The following is an 18,203-nucleotide window of genomic DNA, read 5'->3' as shown; positions in this document are numbered from 1 at the left end:
CTGCACTCAATATGCCAGCAAATTTGGAAAACTCAGCAGTGGCCACAGGACTGGAAAAGGTCAGTTTTCATTCCAATCCCCAAGAAAGGCAATGCCAAAGAATGCTCAAACTACCGCACAGTTGCACTCATCTCACATGCTAGTAAAGTAATGCTCAAAATTCTCCAAGCCAGGCTTCAGCAATACGTGAACCGTGCACTCCCTGATGTTCAAGCTGGTTTTAGAAAAGGCAGAGGAACCAGAGATCAAATTGCCAACATCCTCTGGATCACGGAAAAAGCAAGAGAGTTCCTGAGAAACATCTATTTCTGCTTGATTGACTATGCCAAAGCCTTTGTGTGTGTACATCACAATAAAGTGTGGAAAATTCTGAAAGAGATGGGAATGCCAGACCACCTAACCTGCCTCTTGAGAAATCTGTATGCAGGTCAGGAAGCAACAGTTAGAACTGGACATGGAACAACAGACTGGTTCCAAATAGGAAAAGGAGTACGTCAAGGCTTTATATTGTCACCCTGCTTATTTGACTTCTATGCAGAGTCCATCATGAGAAACGCTGGACTGGAAGAAGAACAAGCTGGAATCAAGACTGCCAGGAGAAATATCAATCACCTCAGATATGCAGATGACACCACCCTTATGGCAGAAATTGAAGAGGAGCTAAAAAGCCTCTTGATGAAAGTGAAAGAGGAGAGTGAAAAAGTTGGCTTAAAGCTCAACATTCAGAAAATGAAGATCATGGCATCTGGTCCCATCGCTTCATGGCAAATAGATGGGGAAACTTTGGAAACAGTGTCAGACTTTGTTTTGGGGGGCTCCAAAATCACTGCAGATGGTGACTGCAGCCATGAAAGTAAAAGACGCTTACTCCTTGGAAGAAAAGTTATGACCAACCTAGATAGTATATTCAAAAGCAGAGACATTACCGACTAAAGTCCGTCTAGTCAAGGCTATGGTTTTTCCTGTGGTCATGTATGGATGTGAGAGTTGGACTGTGAAGAAGGCTGAGCGCTGAAGAATTGATGCGTTTGAACTGTGGTGTTGGAGAAGACTCTTGAGGGTCCCTTGGACTGCAAGGAGATCCAACCAGTCCATTCTGAAGGAGATCAGTCCTGGGTGTTCTTTGGAAGGAATGATGCTAAAGCTGAAACTCCAGTACTTTGGCCACCTCATGTGAAGAGTTGACTCATTGGAAAAGACTCTGATGCTGAGAGAGATTGGGGGCAGGAGGAGAAGGGGTCGACCCAGGATGAGATGGCTGGATGGCATCACGGACTTGATTGACGCGAGTCTGAGTGAACTCCTGGAGATGGTGATGGACACTGAGGCCTGGCATGCTGTGATTCATGGGGTCGCAAAGAGTCGGACACGACTGAGCGACTGAACTGAACTGAACTGAGGAATCAAGTATTCTATAGGGTAAAACAAAGAAAGAAGGAGACAGTAAATGAAAGTGGTTTATATGCTTTTTCCTGTAATAAGATCTCATTTCACTGGGTATTCAATGGAAATCTTTCTCCATTCTGGTATGAGGGGAATGTTGGCATCTGTATTTTTACTTGCTACAGTCTCCAGCTGTTTGTTTACTTTTCTGACTTGGGTCCTTATAGAAGTTATCTCTGTTGTAGAGTTAACAAGTAACCTCACACTGGAAACTATTTCTGCAGTGTTTCTTGAATGGTTCCTCCACCACAGCAATGACCATGAGTGGCCAGGATTGTTAGATACTATTCCACTGCCACTTCTGGGATTTGCTTGAAATCTACAGACTCTGAGTCTCTTATGTAGTATGTGGCTCTCCAGAAAGTGAAGTTTGGGTGGGGTGGGTGAGGGGGGTTGCTAGGCAAGATCAGTGCATGAAAACCGCCAGGGAAGGGTCATTCTTCTGTGTATTCAGATCCCATCATCATGAATGAAAGTGAATGAGTCAGTGAGACAGTCAACTGTATCACAGATATTTGTCAGTTGCTTTCTGTGTGCCAGGAAAAAGGTATAGAGTGATCAAAAAGACAGATATAGATCTAGGGAGGCTCTAATCTAATGTTAAAGACCAATAGGAAATAAGTCCTTGGGTCAACATTAACAATCTAAGAAACCCAGAGGTTAGTTATTTCTATATATGCAGCAAGGACCAGTGATTCTTCTCACTCACCCTAAAGAAGTCACTTGCCCCAAAGCATATATGTTACTGAAAATGATGAGATTTTTTTTTCCCCTCACAGGAAAACACTGTTTCCCTCCAAATCTCCCTACTTGTTATCTCTCTCCAAGATTCTGATAGCCACACAGCCACATGTATCCTCTTTCTTTTGACTCTTCTCTAAACCTCTTTAGCTCCAGTCCTCCATTTCCAAATCTTTCCTTGAGTCTTCTCTCTCCTTTCCTTGGTAGAAAAAATAAATTCTGTCTCATAGCTGCAGTTACAAACTGATTTAGCAAGAAGCGCACCCACCAGTTATCAGGAACTTTTCTCATTAGAAGGCAGGGGATATATTTTTCTCTATTAATTTTTTTAATTGAAGGATAATTACAATATTGTCTTGGTTTCTGTCATACATTAACATGGATCAGTTATAGGTATACATATGTCCACTCCCTCTTGAACCTCCCTGCCCCATCCCACCCCATCCCACACCCCTCTAGGTTGTCACAGAGCCTGGGTTTGAGTTCCCCGAGTCGTACAGCAAACTCCCATTAGCTATCTATTTTACATATGTTAGTATATATGTTTCCATGCTACTCTTTCTGTTAGCCCCACCCTTTCCTTCCTGCCCACCCTGCCGTGTCTGTAAGTCTGTACTCTATGTCTGCATCTCCATTGCTGACCTGCAAATAGGTTCACCAGTACTATCTTTCTAGATTCCATATATATGCATTAATATACGATATTTGGTTTTCTCTTTCTGACTTACTTCACTCTGTATGATGCATTCTAGGTTGATCTGCATCATTTGCACTGACTCAAATGGATTCCTTTTTATGGCTGAATAATATTTTATTATATATATGTACCACAACTTCTTTATCCATTCATCTGTTGATGGACATCTAGGTTGCTTCCCTGTCCTAGTTATTGTAAATGGTGCTGCAGTGAACATTGGGATGCATGTATCTTTTCAGTTTCGGTTTTCTCAGAGTGTATGCCAAGTAGTAGGATGGTTGGGTCATATGGTAGATTTAGTCACAGTTTTTTAAGGAATCTCCATAGTATTTTCCATAGTTGAAGGCAAGGAATATGTATGTAATAATTTTTATTTCTTCACCTATCTATAGGTCTCCACCACTGCAGTGTCTTCCTCACCCCTACCCACTGCAATGTTCTCACCTCTTTGCAAAGACTTTTCTATTGGTTTGAAAGTCCCCAACTGACATTTCACATGTTCTTACAAAGTGCTGTCAATCCTCAGGTGATATTCTCCATCTTTTTTTTTTTTTTTTTTTTTTTCTGTTTAGCCCCTTGTGGTTTTTCCATCTGTTGTGAATAGGCCTGATGCCGACACAGTCACCTGAAGTGATCTTGGCTCTTGACTCCAAGAGTTTCATCCAGGTGCTCTCCTTGTAGACATAGCTGCCAGTATCATAGCCCTGCTGATATTCTTGAGCCGTAAAGTGCAAGATCAGAGCCACAGAGTATGGTACCCTTAGGATATAGAATGTCCTTCCCGGGGGCTCAGTGGTAAAGAATCCACCTGCCAATGCAGGAGATGCTGGTTCTATCCCTGGCTTGGGAAGATCCCCTGGAGGAGGAAATGGAAACCCACTCCAGTATTCTTGCCTAGAAAATTCCACGAAAATTCCATGGAATCTGGTGGGCTACAGTCCATGGGTTTGCAAAGTGTTGGACATGACTTTAGCAACTGAGCACACAGAATATAGAATATAGTCATAGAACATGTGCTGAATGATTTTGTGCTTAGTATGCAAGGAGGAATAATGCTTTCCTATTCTTTTTGCTGTCACAGGAGTCCTATGAATACTGAAAGAGTTTTTCATGGTGTTTTGAGAAATAATTTTGTTTTAGAGCATGATAATCATGATATATAACAGAACTGGTCATTAAGAATGGACTCAAGATACAGCCGGAACAATCAGACTGGGTATTTGTTAGCAGATGACACAACTATATTGGTGCACCCTAGGTTAAATTAGCTCTGTTTTGGAAAACTATAACATGAATTCATGAAGGCTGTGGGTAGGAAGAGGAAGAGTCCTCTCTTAACTATAGAAGCCACGCTTCTTCTGTCCCCTAAATTTAAGAAATGTTTTCTCTCCATTTCCTAGTACTCAGATATTGCTGGAGACATTATAGTTCAGAGGAATGTGAGTATGGGTTCTGGTATTAGATGGACTGAGGATCAAATTGCTATTCTGCTGCAAAGGAGATCATAGATCCTGGGCAGTTAACCTCTATATACTGTAATTTTCTTATCTGCAAAATGGTAATAAAATGTGTAATTATGGGAGTGCTATAGATATTAAAAGAGGAAATTAATTTTTAAGGATTACAAATGTTATGCATTATTATTGTATCATATTCTTATGCCTAACTCATTCTTTAAAATAACTTTGGTTTCATCCTGACTGTAGGCAAACTCATGCAGTAAATACAGCAGATGTGGTCAGCCATGTAGTAGTTAGATACTAAGTAATTAATCAGTTCAATCACTCATTTCTTTAGTTTTTTCATTCCTTCAATTAAAAGAGATAGTAAGCACTGGCGAATCAATGATGGCAATGAGGAGATGACTTTATGAGCTCACAGCTAGAGGGGATACAGACCAAAAAAGAAATAATAGAAAGCAGTGTGAGAAGTGCCATGGAAACAAGAAGAGAAGGTTATTGAAATACATTGGAGAAAGCCAATTATTATGCCTGGAGAAATTAAAGTGTCACAAAAGAAGTAGTAAAGACTTGTCCTTAGGACAGATTTAGGACCATCAATTCCCCATGTAAGTGATGTTCCCTGTCCCACTGGAAAGTTCTGGATGAGCCTAACATTTCCTGGGACTATTGTAAATATGAGATTGAATCTTAAAGCATATACCTCCCTATTCCAGAGTTCCAGTCACGCAAATAAAAGATATACGACTTTTAAGATAAGCTCCTTCAGTATTCAATTTAATATAACTATTCTTTAGAACACTTAAAACTTTTTTGAGTGGAAGTGAAAAAATGGGGCTGGGTTTCATGTTACCTCTTAAATTCTAAAGTCTTGTAAATTGCATCATTTCTGAATATGTTCAGCAACAAAAAATAGTATTGCTACGAGTTAGATTAAGTCCCCCAAAACTATGGTCTTTATGGCATGTCATTAGGATCTTCTAATGCACCCAGGGTCTGCTCAGCTGAAGTCCCAAAATGCAAGTCCAATTTTGCATGTTCCTGTGTTTTCAAGTTGCTTGAAATTGATTCTAAACTTTTTTTTTTTTTCTGGATTGACATCAGTGCTTTCAGTGTTATGGTTTTTTTGTTTGTTTGCTTATTTTTCTACAAATAAATCACTCTCTTACTTTTTCTCTGTCTCTTCCTTTAATTTTTTTTTTTTACTTTTCTTAGTTGTCTACTTTTCCTTCAGGAAGTTGTACATCCCTTCTTTTCATTTGTTCAGATTATAAAAATTTAAGTGAACAAACACATGTAGATACACTCAGACAGACATACACACACGGAAGAGCAAATTTTTAACAATTCTGGCTGATACAAAACATAGAAGCACCTTAATAGACACCTCACTACTTCTTTGTGTATCTTCTGCCGATATTTGACTGTATTTAGTTCTTAATGAAGCACTTATAGGTGTTGGTTTTGGACTCTTTTCCTTCCAGGGATAATTTTTGAAGCCCATAATGTTGGAAAATGTTCTCAGACAAGTTGTGCTCTGCTGGTGCACTTTGTCCCTGTGGGCCCTTAAAAACTCAATTTCATGGGTTATGTATCACTTTGTATGTTTGTTTTTGGGGGGCACAGAAAAGGATTAAACCACCTTAGTAGTATAAAATGGATTTAATCAGTTTTTTTTCTTCTAAGTAGGATCACTTAACCTGCTTTATAACTGTGAATCAGTGCAGCTGGAGCCCTTTTGGAAATCCTTTGGCTGGTGTGGGGTTTGAAGCATAGGGTTGGAATCAGTTGGCTAGAGTTCACATATTGGCACCGTTGTTTGCTGGCTGTGTGACTTGTGACTGATTAGCCTTACTTTGATTCAGTTTTCCTATTGATAAAAATAGAGTCAAAGGTAATATTCCTGACTTTGGTTTGTTGGGATAGTTAAATAAGATTGTGTGTATAGTAAGTTCTTAGCAAGTGTCATTCTTATTATGGCATATGAGTAACATAACCAACAAGGAGACAAGGCAATATCAGGAAGAGGCCGCAAAGGCGGTTCAAAGACTCTTGCTATGTTTGGTATTACTCGCTCCTGTATCTGTCAGTTCAGAAATTTGTTATTTTGTGTGGAAAGGACTGATAAATCTTGGCACAGTTTCCCCCCAAGTAAATCACATTATTTCTGAAATTTGTTTTGCACTCTCCTTTAGCTTCTTTCCACACATCAGTCTCTAACCCTTACCACTTTTCATCTACTGCCTTCTGCCTCCATTCCAGGACATGAGAGTCAACATCTGTGGCTTCTGTTTTTACACCATGATTGCAGTTGGGAAACTCCATTCCCCAAAATCCCTCCCAGTTCTTGGTGAAAGCCTCTGCTTATAATTCATGTTTTCCACACAGAGCTAGTAAAGATCTCAGTGCTATAAAATTAATTCTGTAATTATCACCTGTTCTTTATGTTCAAATGTTTGTTCAAATGTTTACACCATACATTTAAGAAATGATCTTCTGATACTTTTTATTCGTACTTAATAGAAGCAGAGATTTCTCCCATACAGCTCTATGCTGTCTCGTTAACACACCTGATCTGTTTGTTCTCAGATAGTTTTCCTGTGCAGCCACGGGAGAATTTATGTAGAACTTCCGTACCAGCATTAAAGATAGCCATAGCAGTACCAAAGAGGTTCTTGTGAAATATATGATTGGGATGTACCACAGGAATTAATAATTCTCAGGCCACTGTCTTAAATGGTAACCACAGTGTTTTTGTAAGGAAGTTGCTCAATTTATGTACACAGAACACACAGGGCTGCATTCTGACTCGGGAGCCAGTTTTATTTAAAATTTATATCTCAGAAAATACTAAAATTATTCTACTTAATATGCATATGCTATATTCCTTTGAGTGACATTGTGAAATGTTTTGCTAATTTGACCCTTCCTGATAATTTCCTGAAATTCTAAGTGAATAAATGCCATCTCTAAAAATGGTTTTAATGTCTTTTTCCCCAGAGTAAAGAATTATTTTTTTAAAAAAGTAATAATTGTACAGATTCATCATCCACTATAAAAAATAATTTTCTTGGAAACTGTGCCAGTTTTCTTCTTCAGGTTCCCCAATTAAGTAAAACTTTAAAGACATACTTCTAGTTTGCTGGATTTTAGTAGGTCAGCATACACACCAAAAGTGTATTAAGGTGGACTGCTCTATTTATTGATTTTCAGTGAATCTGCTAAAGGCTCAAGGCAATTGTCTGCGGAAGGGGCGGGAGGGCCATACACGATCGAGGTCATGCGCATCTAGCCAATGTGTAAGACGATCCAGCCGCTTCGCTTCAAGCCATCAGCAATCCTTAGCATAGGGGCACCCTCATGCATTCTTGTCAAGTCATCTTGTGAAAGGCTGCCTGCTTCCAGCTTGGCTTGGATGTGCAACCTTAATAAAACTCACTGAGGTCTGGGAGAAAATAGCAGATCTGCAGCAGATAGGGTAGAGGAAAGGGTCTAGAATATGTACACGCAGCTGACTCAGGCAGGCTCTACGCTGAACGGTTACACCGAGAGGAAACAATAAATCTCAGCTACTATGCAATAAATATCTCAAGTTTTTAACTAAGGAAACTATCATTACGGTGAAATTAAAAAAAAATACGATTTTAGAACAAAGCTAAAAATGGCTAGTTTTCTGTGATTCTTCTACAAAACTTTCTTTGAAAGGGAAAAGTCAAACAAACAAGCAGTTTTACCTGAAATAAAGAACTAGTTTAAAGGTCAGAAGAAAGGAGCGAGTTTTGCGAGAGGCACGGAGAGAGTGCCGGCAGTACAATGACAGTTTTCCTTTCCTTTGCTTTCCTCGCTGCTATTCTGACTCACATAGGGTGCAGCAACCAGCGCCGAAGTCCAGAAAACGGTGGGAGAAGATATTACCGGATTCAACATGGGCAGTGTGCCTACACTTTCATTCTTCCAGAACACGACGGTAACTGTCGTGAGAGTACGACAGACCAGTACAACACAAACGCTCTGCAGAGAGATGCTCCACACGTGGAACAGGATTTCTCTTCCCAGAAACTTCAACATCTGGAGCATGTGATGGAAAATTATACTCAGTGGCTGCAAAAAGTAAGTGAACGCTTTCAGTTTCTAATTGCACGGAGCCTTTTCTGTTCTCCCGCTGCAACTAACTTAAGAGTTCCTTAGGGGGCCATTTGTGTGTTTACCTTTTGCTCCAGGGGGGCAGTGTTTGCAAATGCAAGACGGCTCTCTCCCTATGACTTAAAGGGGTGAGCCAAGATTTTGTAGTCTTGTGCCTCTGAAAGTATGGTGGCACCCCATTTGTGTGCCTAACACTGGCACATTTTGTGACATTTTTGGTTTTCTCTTATTTAAAATCCAGCTTGAGTTTTTCTGTCAAAGCCCAACTTAAAAAAAAAAAAACCAAACGTGTATGTCTTGAGTAAGTTGGTGAAAAAATTAAATAATAACAACAGTACTATTAGGATCAAATAAATTTTACACCCTGAAATTTTGTGCAGCTAGGACAGAAAGTCATCACCAGATACTTATTTTTCAACGTCTAGTAAAGTTAATATAAAATGTGGATAAATACAAAGTATGATATTTGATTGAAGAAATTGAATAAGTATGTAAAGGAAACAGTTTCAGCAAGTAGTAGAATAGTAAAGGACTGATTTCTGTCATATATTTCTTCTGTCCTTGAGAAAAAAATCAGGAAAATATATTTGAATGTGAACTCATCAGGAAGAAGTTGTTTGCCCACTGTGAAAAGACATGCACCTGCAGATTTGGGCTGAACACGACATGTAGATTTTGCTATGTCCCTAAAGTGCCTCTTTCCTCAAGACATTATAGTCACACACAGTGCAATGTGGGGATCCAGATAAATGTTAATGTTGAGTATGCATTTAATTCCAATTTATAAAAATCAAGCATCATATTTAGTTATTTCTCTATAAACCATTTTAAAGTTTTTGTTGAAAATATGCCAGTGAAAAATAACACACTTTCTGCAATTCCTTCCCTCTTTGCTCTGTGTTTAATTGTGTAACAAGTAAGCAGCAGATAACAAGTGTGTTCAAATGTGTCACTGGAAGGGTGACAATGTCAGTGTCCCACTTGTGGAAAGCTTCTCCCCCAGGGATCTTTGCTAAAAATTCACTTGATGTGTAGGGTAGGAACACAGGCAGTCTAGTCTTCTTTATGTTAGTCTGTTAACAGAACAAACCCTTTAAGAAGATAAAAGATAGGGAAAGGACAAATGCTCTTTTTTGTTCCTGTGTGGTCACACTCACTTAGATCACCTCCTGCTGAATCATGCCAAGTAATAGTTATTTTACTTTTGTCCACTAGGGACTGAACTAAGATCACTGTTATTTTATTTGACAAGTTAACTAAACCTTAGTAGTTTTATTCCAACCTTGGAATTTTAGTTGATCTTCCTATTGTAGGTTACAGGTGAAAAAAATACATTGATAGGCAAAATAATAGAAAACAAACAATTCTGAAGTCTTTTGATAACATGGCTTAAATTTCAGGCACTAATTAAATGTAGCTTAAATTTCAGGCACTAATTACAGCAGCAGTTTATAATAGGATTTTTTTTTCCTTTCACAAAACTTATTTCCATCATGAACAAATGAATTTGGTTGAATAGCTTATTACTATTCTCAATATACTGTTCATATAGTTTTAAATGAGAATTTAACCATTATAAATTAGTCTGGAGTCATTGAGGAAGGTGGAGAGGGAAATTTAGTTCCAAATTGTCTTCAGTGAGTTATTCTACCAAAAATGTAATATTTTGTTTGCTTAAAATATACAATCCAAATGATGATTTAAGCATGAAAATGCATATTTTTATTGTTATTGTGCAGTTATTTAACAGTAACAGGATAAAGACATGATTCTACTGGGTTTAAATCATGCACATGCTTCATATGTTAATGTTTGAAATACATTTGATTTTTGTTTGTATTATTTTTGGTCAAGATTATGGCGTACTTTTCAGATTATAGCCAAGCATAACTATGAACATGTTTTTTGGTGAAATTGACCCTTGCTAGCATGAATCAAGCAGAATGTATGCTGACAATGTCTCTGTTAGTTTGAGTCAGAGCAGTTTGGCTTGACAATTGTCCATTTGAATTTGCATATCTTTTGTCATTGTTAATGCAATTGGTTGGAGGATCAAGAAACCAAATAAATGCATTCAGCAAAGAACTTGCTAAAGGCTCTCGTAAGTTTCCCTTAATTAGAAGTTTTCTATACTTCAAGTTCTAAGTTTCATGCAATGTATTTATTTTGATAATTCAAATGGAAATCTTTTTTATTGTAGCCATTTGGTATACTTAATGCTGTAATTTGTACTACTTCTATTTTGATTCCCAGTAATTGTATTAGGATCAGAAGTAATGCACTGCAGAAACTGAGGCTATCAGTGTAAGTAATTCATCCATTTATTCAACAGTATAATTAATCAAACACGTGATTATTATGCAGCTCATGTCATCACTATTGGGAATTTTTTTTATGCAAAATGTATGTTATCAATGCTAGCAGCAACTTAATGATAATTTATGTTAATCTGTTACCCTGCTTGATGTTTGGTAAACTGGATTCTTTTGAATATTCACAAGAGACTGGCTGTCACTATAAGTCAATATATGAAACTTACACTTTCCAATCTCATTCTTCAACTTTTCTGGTCTTGTAACTGAACAAGAAGAGAGGCAAGGTGGGCAGTGGGGCATAGAATGTATTGGTCATCATAAGTGCCGGAACTGTTACGTTACTGGTCTCTTGATGTGACAGATTTAGTTCTTGGAGATTAGCTTTCCATGATAACTTGTTGATTAACACCAACATGAGATAGGTTTGTAGCATCATCCTTACTTTTAAATCAGTAAAAGCAATATACATAAATGTTCAAAAGTCACACTTTTATTGGATGAACTCCTGGGTTGTCTGTCTAGGTTTGTCTGTCTTCTGCCATATAGCTCTTTTCAGAATTATTAACAAACCATACTAATACGTGAGAGTGACCAGATCTTAGGATAGTAAACGTAAGTACAAAAGGCCTTTGTATCTTTGCCACTTTTTTTTTTTGTGATTCCTTTTTACTTTCCTATGACACAGAAATCTCTATTGTTGAATGTCTATTCCACATCCTGTGCTTCTTGAACTGTTGTTTTCTTTCTCTCATATACCCCAAGTTCACAAATACGTGTATTTAAAGTGTATTGGGAGAATGCTTAGACAGTCTGTTTGCCTTTGCCAAATAGTGTCTTTTCTTTTTTTTTGATTGAAAGTATAAATAAATTGAGTTAAAAACATGCCTTGTAACAGAGAGCAAAGATCTATCTACTATACTATTTCACACTAGCTAAAATTAATGTATTGATTGTTAGTATAAAATGCAGTTATGAATTGTCATCAGAATATTAATAAATGAAACTTTTAATGAAGTGCTTGGGTAGTTTTTTTTTGATAGCACTTTTTGACTAACAACATTCTCTACTTGAATATTGTATTCTTTGCTTCAGAGAATTAGGATTTAGCATACAGTTATCTGAAACATTAATGATAGCAAGGGCTTCCCTAGTGGCTCAGATGGTAAAAAATCTGTCTGCAATGCGGGAGACCTGAGTTCAACCCCAGGGAGCCGATATCCAATGCAAAAGCAAGAGAGTTTTTATTACCAAGCTTGAGCTGGGGCTCCCACCAATACCGACGCAGCAGCTATAGGGAGGAGCCCTGAGCTCTGGGTTACATTACTTATATACTGTATTATCACGTGAAAAATTCAAAAAATGGGAGTCTCTGGGTCTGATTGGTCACCTTCTGGTGAAGGGTTAGGTGTTGAGTTCTGATTGGTTCTCCTTTCCCGGGCTTGATTCGAATTTCCTGGGCTGGCCAAGGGTTCTGATTGGTTCACAGGTGGTGGGGTGAGGTCAGGGGATTTCCAAAGGCTCTTTTCCCGGAATCTTACAAAATGGAGTAGCTTTGATTCTTCATTCCCCACTTCTCTAGGATTCAGGAACAGACCCAATCATGGGTCTGAGGTCAGCTCTATATTGTCTCCTGCTAAGGGGACCGTTGGTAGGGCCGCATATTGGGATCTGAGTACCATGAGCTGCACCGCGTTGATGCGGCTTTTAATGAAGACCACTAGTTAGTTTAGTAAGCATGGCCTGAGGGTGAGTAGCAGTAACAAGATAATCAGGGGCCCCACCAAGGAGGATATGAGAGTTGCAAACCAGGGGGATGAATTGAACCAGGATTCAAACCAGGTTTGAGATATTTTTCTTTCTCTTTTTCTCTGACTCAGCCCTTCTCTTATCTTGGCCAGGGACTGCCTAACTACCCCCGAGTGATTTACATAAAAACAACATTCTTCCCCTAACACAGCACATAGGCCCCCCTGAGAGACTTCATACTCAAGATACTTCTTGGGAATTGGGGCGGAGGTCTCTTTTTTCTGTAACTTCTTCCTGCTGTGCATGGGCGTAGGCCTGCCTAATAGAGCAGAAGTCTCTCTCTCTACCTGATCTAAGTTGGGGTGTTCCACATCTGAAACCAACTTCCACCCTCGTAGTAACAGCAATTTAGTTGGCCCCTCTCAGAGATGAAATAGACAAGGGCCAAACAGGAGACCTAACAGGATGGTCATCTCTGGTCCTGGAAACAGAAGGCAACATTTGGGGTGAGGGTTGCAGTGTTTGTGACTGCTTCTGATTGGTTGGTGGTGAGGCAACAGAGCTGTGCTCCAGGAATCTTGTGTTCAGTCTGAAGTTACCATCTTCCACCTGGGTGGGGGCTCAAAGACATTGTTATGCATATTTCTTTGAGTAGGAACCAGGACTCTGTCTGGAGGCTGTACCAACCTTTGATTGTTTCTGTTTTTGCATCCCCTCCCTTCCCTGATTAGCAATTGTTTGAAACCAAGCTTTGGAATTCAGGAAGGTCAAGGAGGCTGAACAAAGTCTATATCCTACAGATAAGAAATGGAGAACACAGAACAGATCTGTACTCCAGATCCCCACAGAGTCCTGCTCAGTTTTAATTTTAGGGAACTAGGCAACTATGATTGTGATAACTTTCTGTCAAAATGGGGCATAGGACTGCCCCAGCTTGGAGTATAGACACTGAATTGGAAGTATTTCTGAGTTCCAAGTTCTAGATCTGAGTCTTGTATGATTAAAATCCTAATCTCTTGGTCTGCCATTTTGGTGTAACAGACCCAATTAGAAGTAGTTGTAGGAGTGATAACTGGAAATTAATAGACAAAATCAATCTCATTTCTTTTTAGAAGAATAGGCCTGAAACCCAGTCTGGACCTGGCACTTCAGGGAGACTTGTAACCATGTAGCCAGTTGCCTAGTTTTATAAAAAGTAAGGTTACTAGCTTCCAGCAGACATTGTTTTGAAAATGGTGGCATCCAAGCCTGACACGACTCAGAAAACTCAAGTGTTTAGCAATACAAGGTCTAATCTGAAAGTACACCCATAGCATCACCTAGTTATTTCTCAGGATATCTGAACCATAGCTACTCTATTTTGACTTTTAATTGTAAACTTTTCTTTAATAGCCAAAGCAGATTTCACCGTTAATGACGTCAGTGTTTCTCTAGGTATGAGAAGATGCAAGAATTGGGACTCATAAAATCTTCTCCTGAAAAGATCTAACTATCTGAAGGCCTGTTCTGCCAGTTTTTCCCAGAGCACAGAGTGCCTCATTCCTGATTTTCACCCTGAACTCCTTTCAGGGGCGTTGAAAGTCAGCAGTTGCAGCGGCCATGATTTAATCTTTGTAGATGCAGATGGCGAGTGTCAGTTTTCAGTTGGCAGAGCCCCTTTTTGCTCATAAACTTGACCATGATTATGAGGGGGGCACTGTATGACCATTTTATCCCATGGTGCTGAGAATGTCCATTCTCAGGTTTGGCAAAGATTCTGTTGACAGGCCACTCAATGTGCTGTTACTGGACTAGGCCATAAAACAGTATCCAAAATTCTCTGGACAACCTGTCTTACTAGCTTTTTGGTCCAGGAAAATATTCCCTCTTGTTGCTTCTTGCCATATCTAGAGTTACACTGTTACCATCATCCATGTCATATGGGACTATATATTATTCTATTAGAGGCCTCACAAACATATTTGACAGTGTAAGAAACAGCGATTTTGTAAAACAGGTGAAATACAAATAACATAGCCAGCAGTATTAGTAAAGCCACAAGTAAGACTTATGTTAAGAACTTCCATTAGATGTAGCCCAGTATATCTTCAGGTTATCTGACTTAGTCTGCCCTGTAGAATCTTTATCTTCCAGGGTAATTATATATTGGCACCTTCTATAAGGCACATAGCCCAGTTTTCTAGTGTCACTAGACTGATTATCTTTAGTATGATTTAATATTTTTTTTAAAGTAAATTTTCTCAGGGCCAACCAGTGAGAGTCTGGTAGTAGAGAAATTTACCAAGGTAACCCAGAACTAGACACAGGTAATTGGCCACAAACCCAACAGTTGGATTGATTTTTAAAATTAGCATAGGATCAGGCCTATGATAGAAAAGCATTTGACTTATATGCAAAGGTCTAAGAAGTCAAGAAAACATAAATGATCATACGAATCAGGTCCAGCATCTTGGGGAAACTGTCTACCTCTGATGTCGTCATCTTCTCATCCTGGTGTAGTGTAGTTTCTCCTGATAAAAGAGTCCTTCCATCCATGTTGGAGACAGTCCCTTAAATTATGTCTTTTTCCAGTTCTGGTTGTAGGTCATGAGGCATCTGATCTTCATCCAAAGATAGATTACTGAGATAAGCTTCAGAAACAAACTTAGGGTGTTCTTCAAGAATTCAATTAAATTTTACATTAACATCACATAACAGCAAAGAACTATCTAAGACATGAGTCTTACTAGATGCAGACCTCCATTAACAAACTGGTATTTAACATTTTGAAATATCTTTTTCTCCTTAAAGTTACCCTTATTTTTATTAAATATAACCAAACTAAGGCTAGTTTGTTTGCAAAATAGGTCTGTTCTCACTGATTTTGGTCTGATGATTTTTATAACCATAATTGATCATAGGCTTTTTATTTTGCTGAAACATTTATAGAGTCTCAGACTGAACTTTTAAAATAAAACAGGGCTGGGAAACTCACACCAAAGACTTATCACAGATTTTTCCTAACAAATCTAGGTGAATTCTTCCCTTTTTAAGGTCTCAAAAATTTCTTGAGATTTTTGTATCTGTGAGATAACCTTCCTAACTCATTTGATAAACTTACTGGAAACCTAAGAACTTCCAATTTTTGGAGGAGTCAGATAGAAAATATAATTGTTTTGTTTATAACATTTAATTTTACCAAAGTATTGTCATAATTAGTTTGAGAGGAAGATTTCCCCTACTCCCTGAAAACATAAGTTTCAACCCCATAATTTTTCAGATAGAAACCATAAAAGTTATAAGCATATTCACTGGTTCATTCAGTCCTTTTGCTAACTTTTGTGAAGTCATCAGGTTTTCCATTAAAATACCAGGACATATCAGAATGTTAAAAACTCCATATAATTTTTAGGATATCTGTATTAGTAATTTTACCATACATTATAACCTGAGCGGATTTATTACTCATCTGATAATCTTTTCCATGTAATTTAACCAACCAAATAAGCACAGTTTAATATCTCTCTTTGGGATGTTCCAGGGGCCCTCTGAAACATCCCAAAGTTAGCTAGAGATCAAAAGAACTTCAAAAGAGTTCTATTTAGGAAGTTTTATCAAAGAGATCAATTAAAAGGGTTTAGAACATTTGGTCAGATTTTAAGTTACACCAGTCTGGAGAGACTATTTTAGACGGATATTTTTAAAGAATAATTATTCTTAATAGAGTTTATATAAATAAGCTCATATCTCATTTACATTTTTTAGAAGTTTTTTTTTACTTGAGGTAATTTTCTTGTTGACAAACTTGTAACAGATATAATATTTAACTCATATTAAACCTAGGTACAATGAAAATATTTTACTTAACATTAAGTACTCTAAGACATGTCTATATTAAATAGGTCAACAAACAAACATTAATATCAGGTATTTAACACTGAATATTTCCCAGTTCACATAAACCTGGAATTTATTGTTTAATTTAGAATTACTTGATTTGTAAGCGCTTACCTTTTTATAAGCCAAATAAATAGAGCTCGTATATAAGAATATTACCAAGACATATTTAGACAGACACAGTGTAAGATATAGCTTCAAGTCTTTTTTTTTTCCTTTTTCCTCAGTGTCAGGAGTTAGAGATGGTCTAGATAAGTGTTCCTGAGAGCCCTGGTTTCAAGGCACAGGGAAAGAAAATCAAGTTTTAATAAAATGGCGGCAGGTCTAAACCACATGGTTGCCAGACAAAGCAAAATTTCCTTTTCCAGGGGATCTTCTCGACCTAGGGATCGAACCCAGGTCTCCCATATTGCAGGCAGACGCTTTAACCTCGGCTCCACCAGAGAAGCCCTTAAATACAAGAATACAGTCTCTCAGAAAACCTCCTATAGAGACACAGAACTTCAGATCCAAGTACTAACATCAAAGATTTCAAGGAAGGAAAGGAAGCCAGGTTGAAAAAGAAGGGAGAGGAGGCGGGAGAGGGGGGACAAAAGGGGTGGCCTTACAGACGTCTCCTGCCACCTACAGATACCCAGGTGTTACGGGACTTTCCCCTGGGCCTCCAGAGAAGGGAGACTGGAACTCGGCCCTACCAGAAATCAGAACCAGAATTCGAGTTCTCTGCCAAGAGGAGGTGATCAGTCTCCAATCTTCAGCTCAGGCTGAGGGCCCTTCGACCAGATTCCTGCGTCCAGGACTGGGAGACTAGAAAAACAGGGAAGGATAGGAAGGGTTAAGGAGAGGAGATAGAGAGAGAAGGGGAGAGAGATCAATAAAGTCTCTTGTTCCTTACCGGTTGGGGCACTCTGGCCAGTTGTCCGCGTCAGGAGGAGACCAGGGACAAAAGTGTCCCAGTTGCGGCCGCTGGGTCTGGTCCATTGACAGGCAAGCTGGCCCCTGAGTACCCCGAGTGGTCAGGATGTCAGTCTCGGCGAAGAAGAGTCCCCGCCAGAGTCACCATTTGTTGCAGGAAGAGGTACCCCTTCCAGGGCCCGAAACTGGGCTCTTGTCTTACACTTGGAAATGAACTGTCCGAGGAGACACATGTGCTGACAAAGGGAACTTGGTCAGGGTGTCCGATCTGCGGTCAGAAGATGATATCTCGGACTCGGTGTACAGTTCCCAAGTCAGAGGTGCCTTCTGAGGGCCAGCCTACATGGAAGGTCGGCCATTCTGCACTGCAGAAGATAATTAATTTATTCCTTTTAATTTCTATACTGAGGTCATGAGCGCCATCTTGACTTCCTTAAAATTATCAGTAACCAAGGATAGAGGTGTGGGGCTAGAATGGCGTTGCCCCATCGTCCCTGGATCAGTCAGATGTTGGTAAATTAACACAGACAATACGAACAGCCACACAGACAGAGAGACAGGAGAAATACACCTCCAGGAGTCCAGAGGTAAAACCGAACGATGACGGCCATTCAGTGGGAGCGACCCACTATCATCTACAGAGAACAGGGGCACTCCGTCCCCCCACGCCGGGGTCGGGGACGTCTCCCAACGACCCCCACCAGTGACTCTCTGGCGTGTCCGCCTGAGTCGTATACAGGTCTCAGAAACCAGGCCCTACCAGGAGTGAAAAGAAAGACAGAAAAAAGCTTACCGGCTGCAGATGACTCTCCAGATTGGTCTTCCCGTGGAGCCGGTGGGAGATCCCGGACGAGCCCTCAAATGTTA

General features: G+C 39.3%; 1 protein-coding gene across 1 annotated transcript in view; it reads left to right on the top strand.

The window, feature by feature from the left end:
• ANGPT1 (angiopoietin 1) overlaps positions 7,619–18,203 on the top strand; it is a 305,768-nt gene continuing 295,183 nt past the window's right edge. Inside the window, exon 1 of the mRNA XM_005689163.3 lies at positions 7,619–8,451. Within this exon, the coding sequence (XP_005689220.1) occupies positions 8,155–8,451 (297 nt within the window). The 5' untranslated portion in view covers positions 7,619–8,154. The remainder of the gene's footprint in view (positions 8,452–18,203) is intronic.

This window comes from Capra hircus, chromosome 14 (assembly GCF_001704415.2).
Source record: "Capra hircus breed San Clemente chromosome 14, ASM170441v1, whole genome shotgun sequence".
NCBI classification, from domain to species: domain Eukaryota; kingdom Metazoa; phylum Chordata; class Mammalia; order Artiodactyla; family Bovidae; genus Capra; species Capra hircus.
The sequence above is the reverse complement of the archived record's forward strand: the minus strand, read 5'-3'. Positions and strand labels throughout refer to the sequence as shown.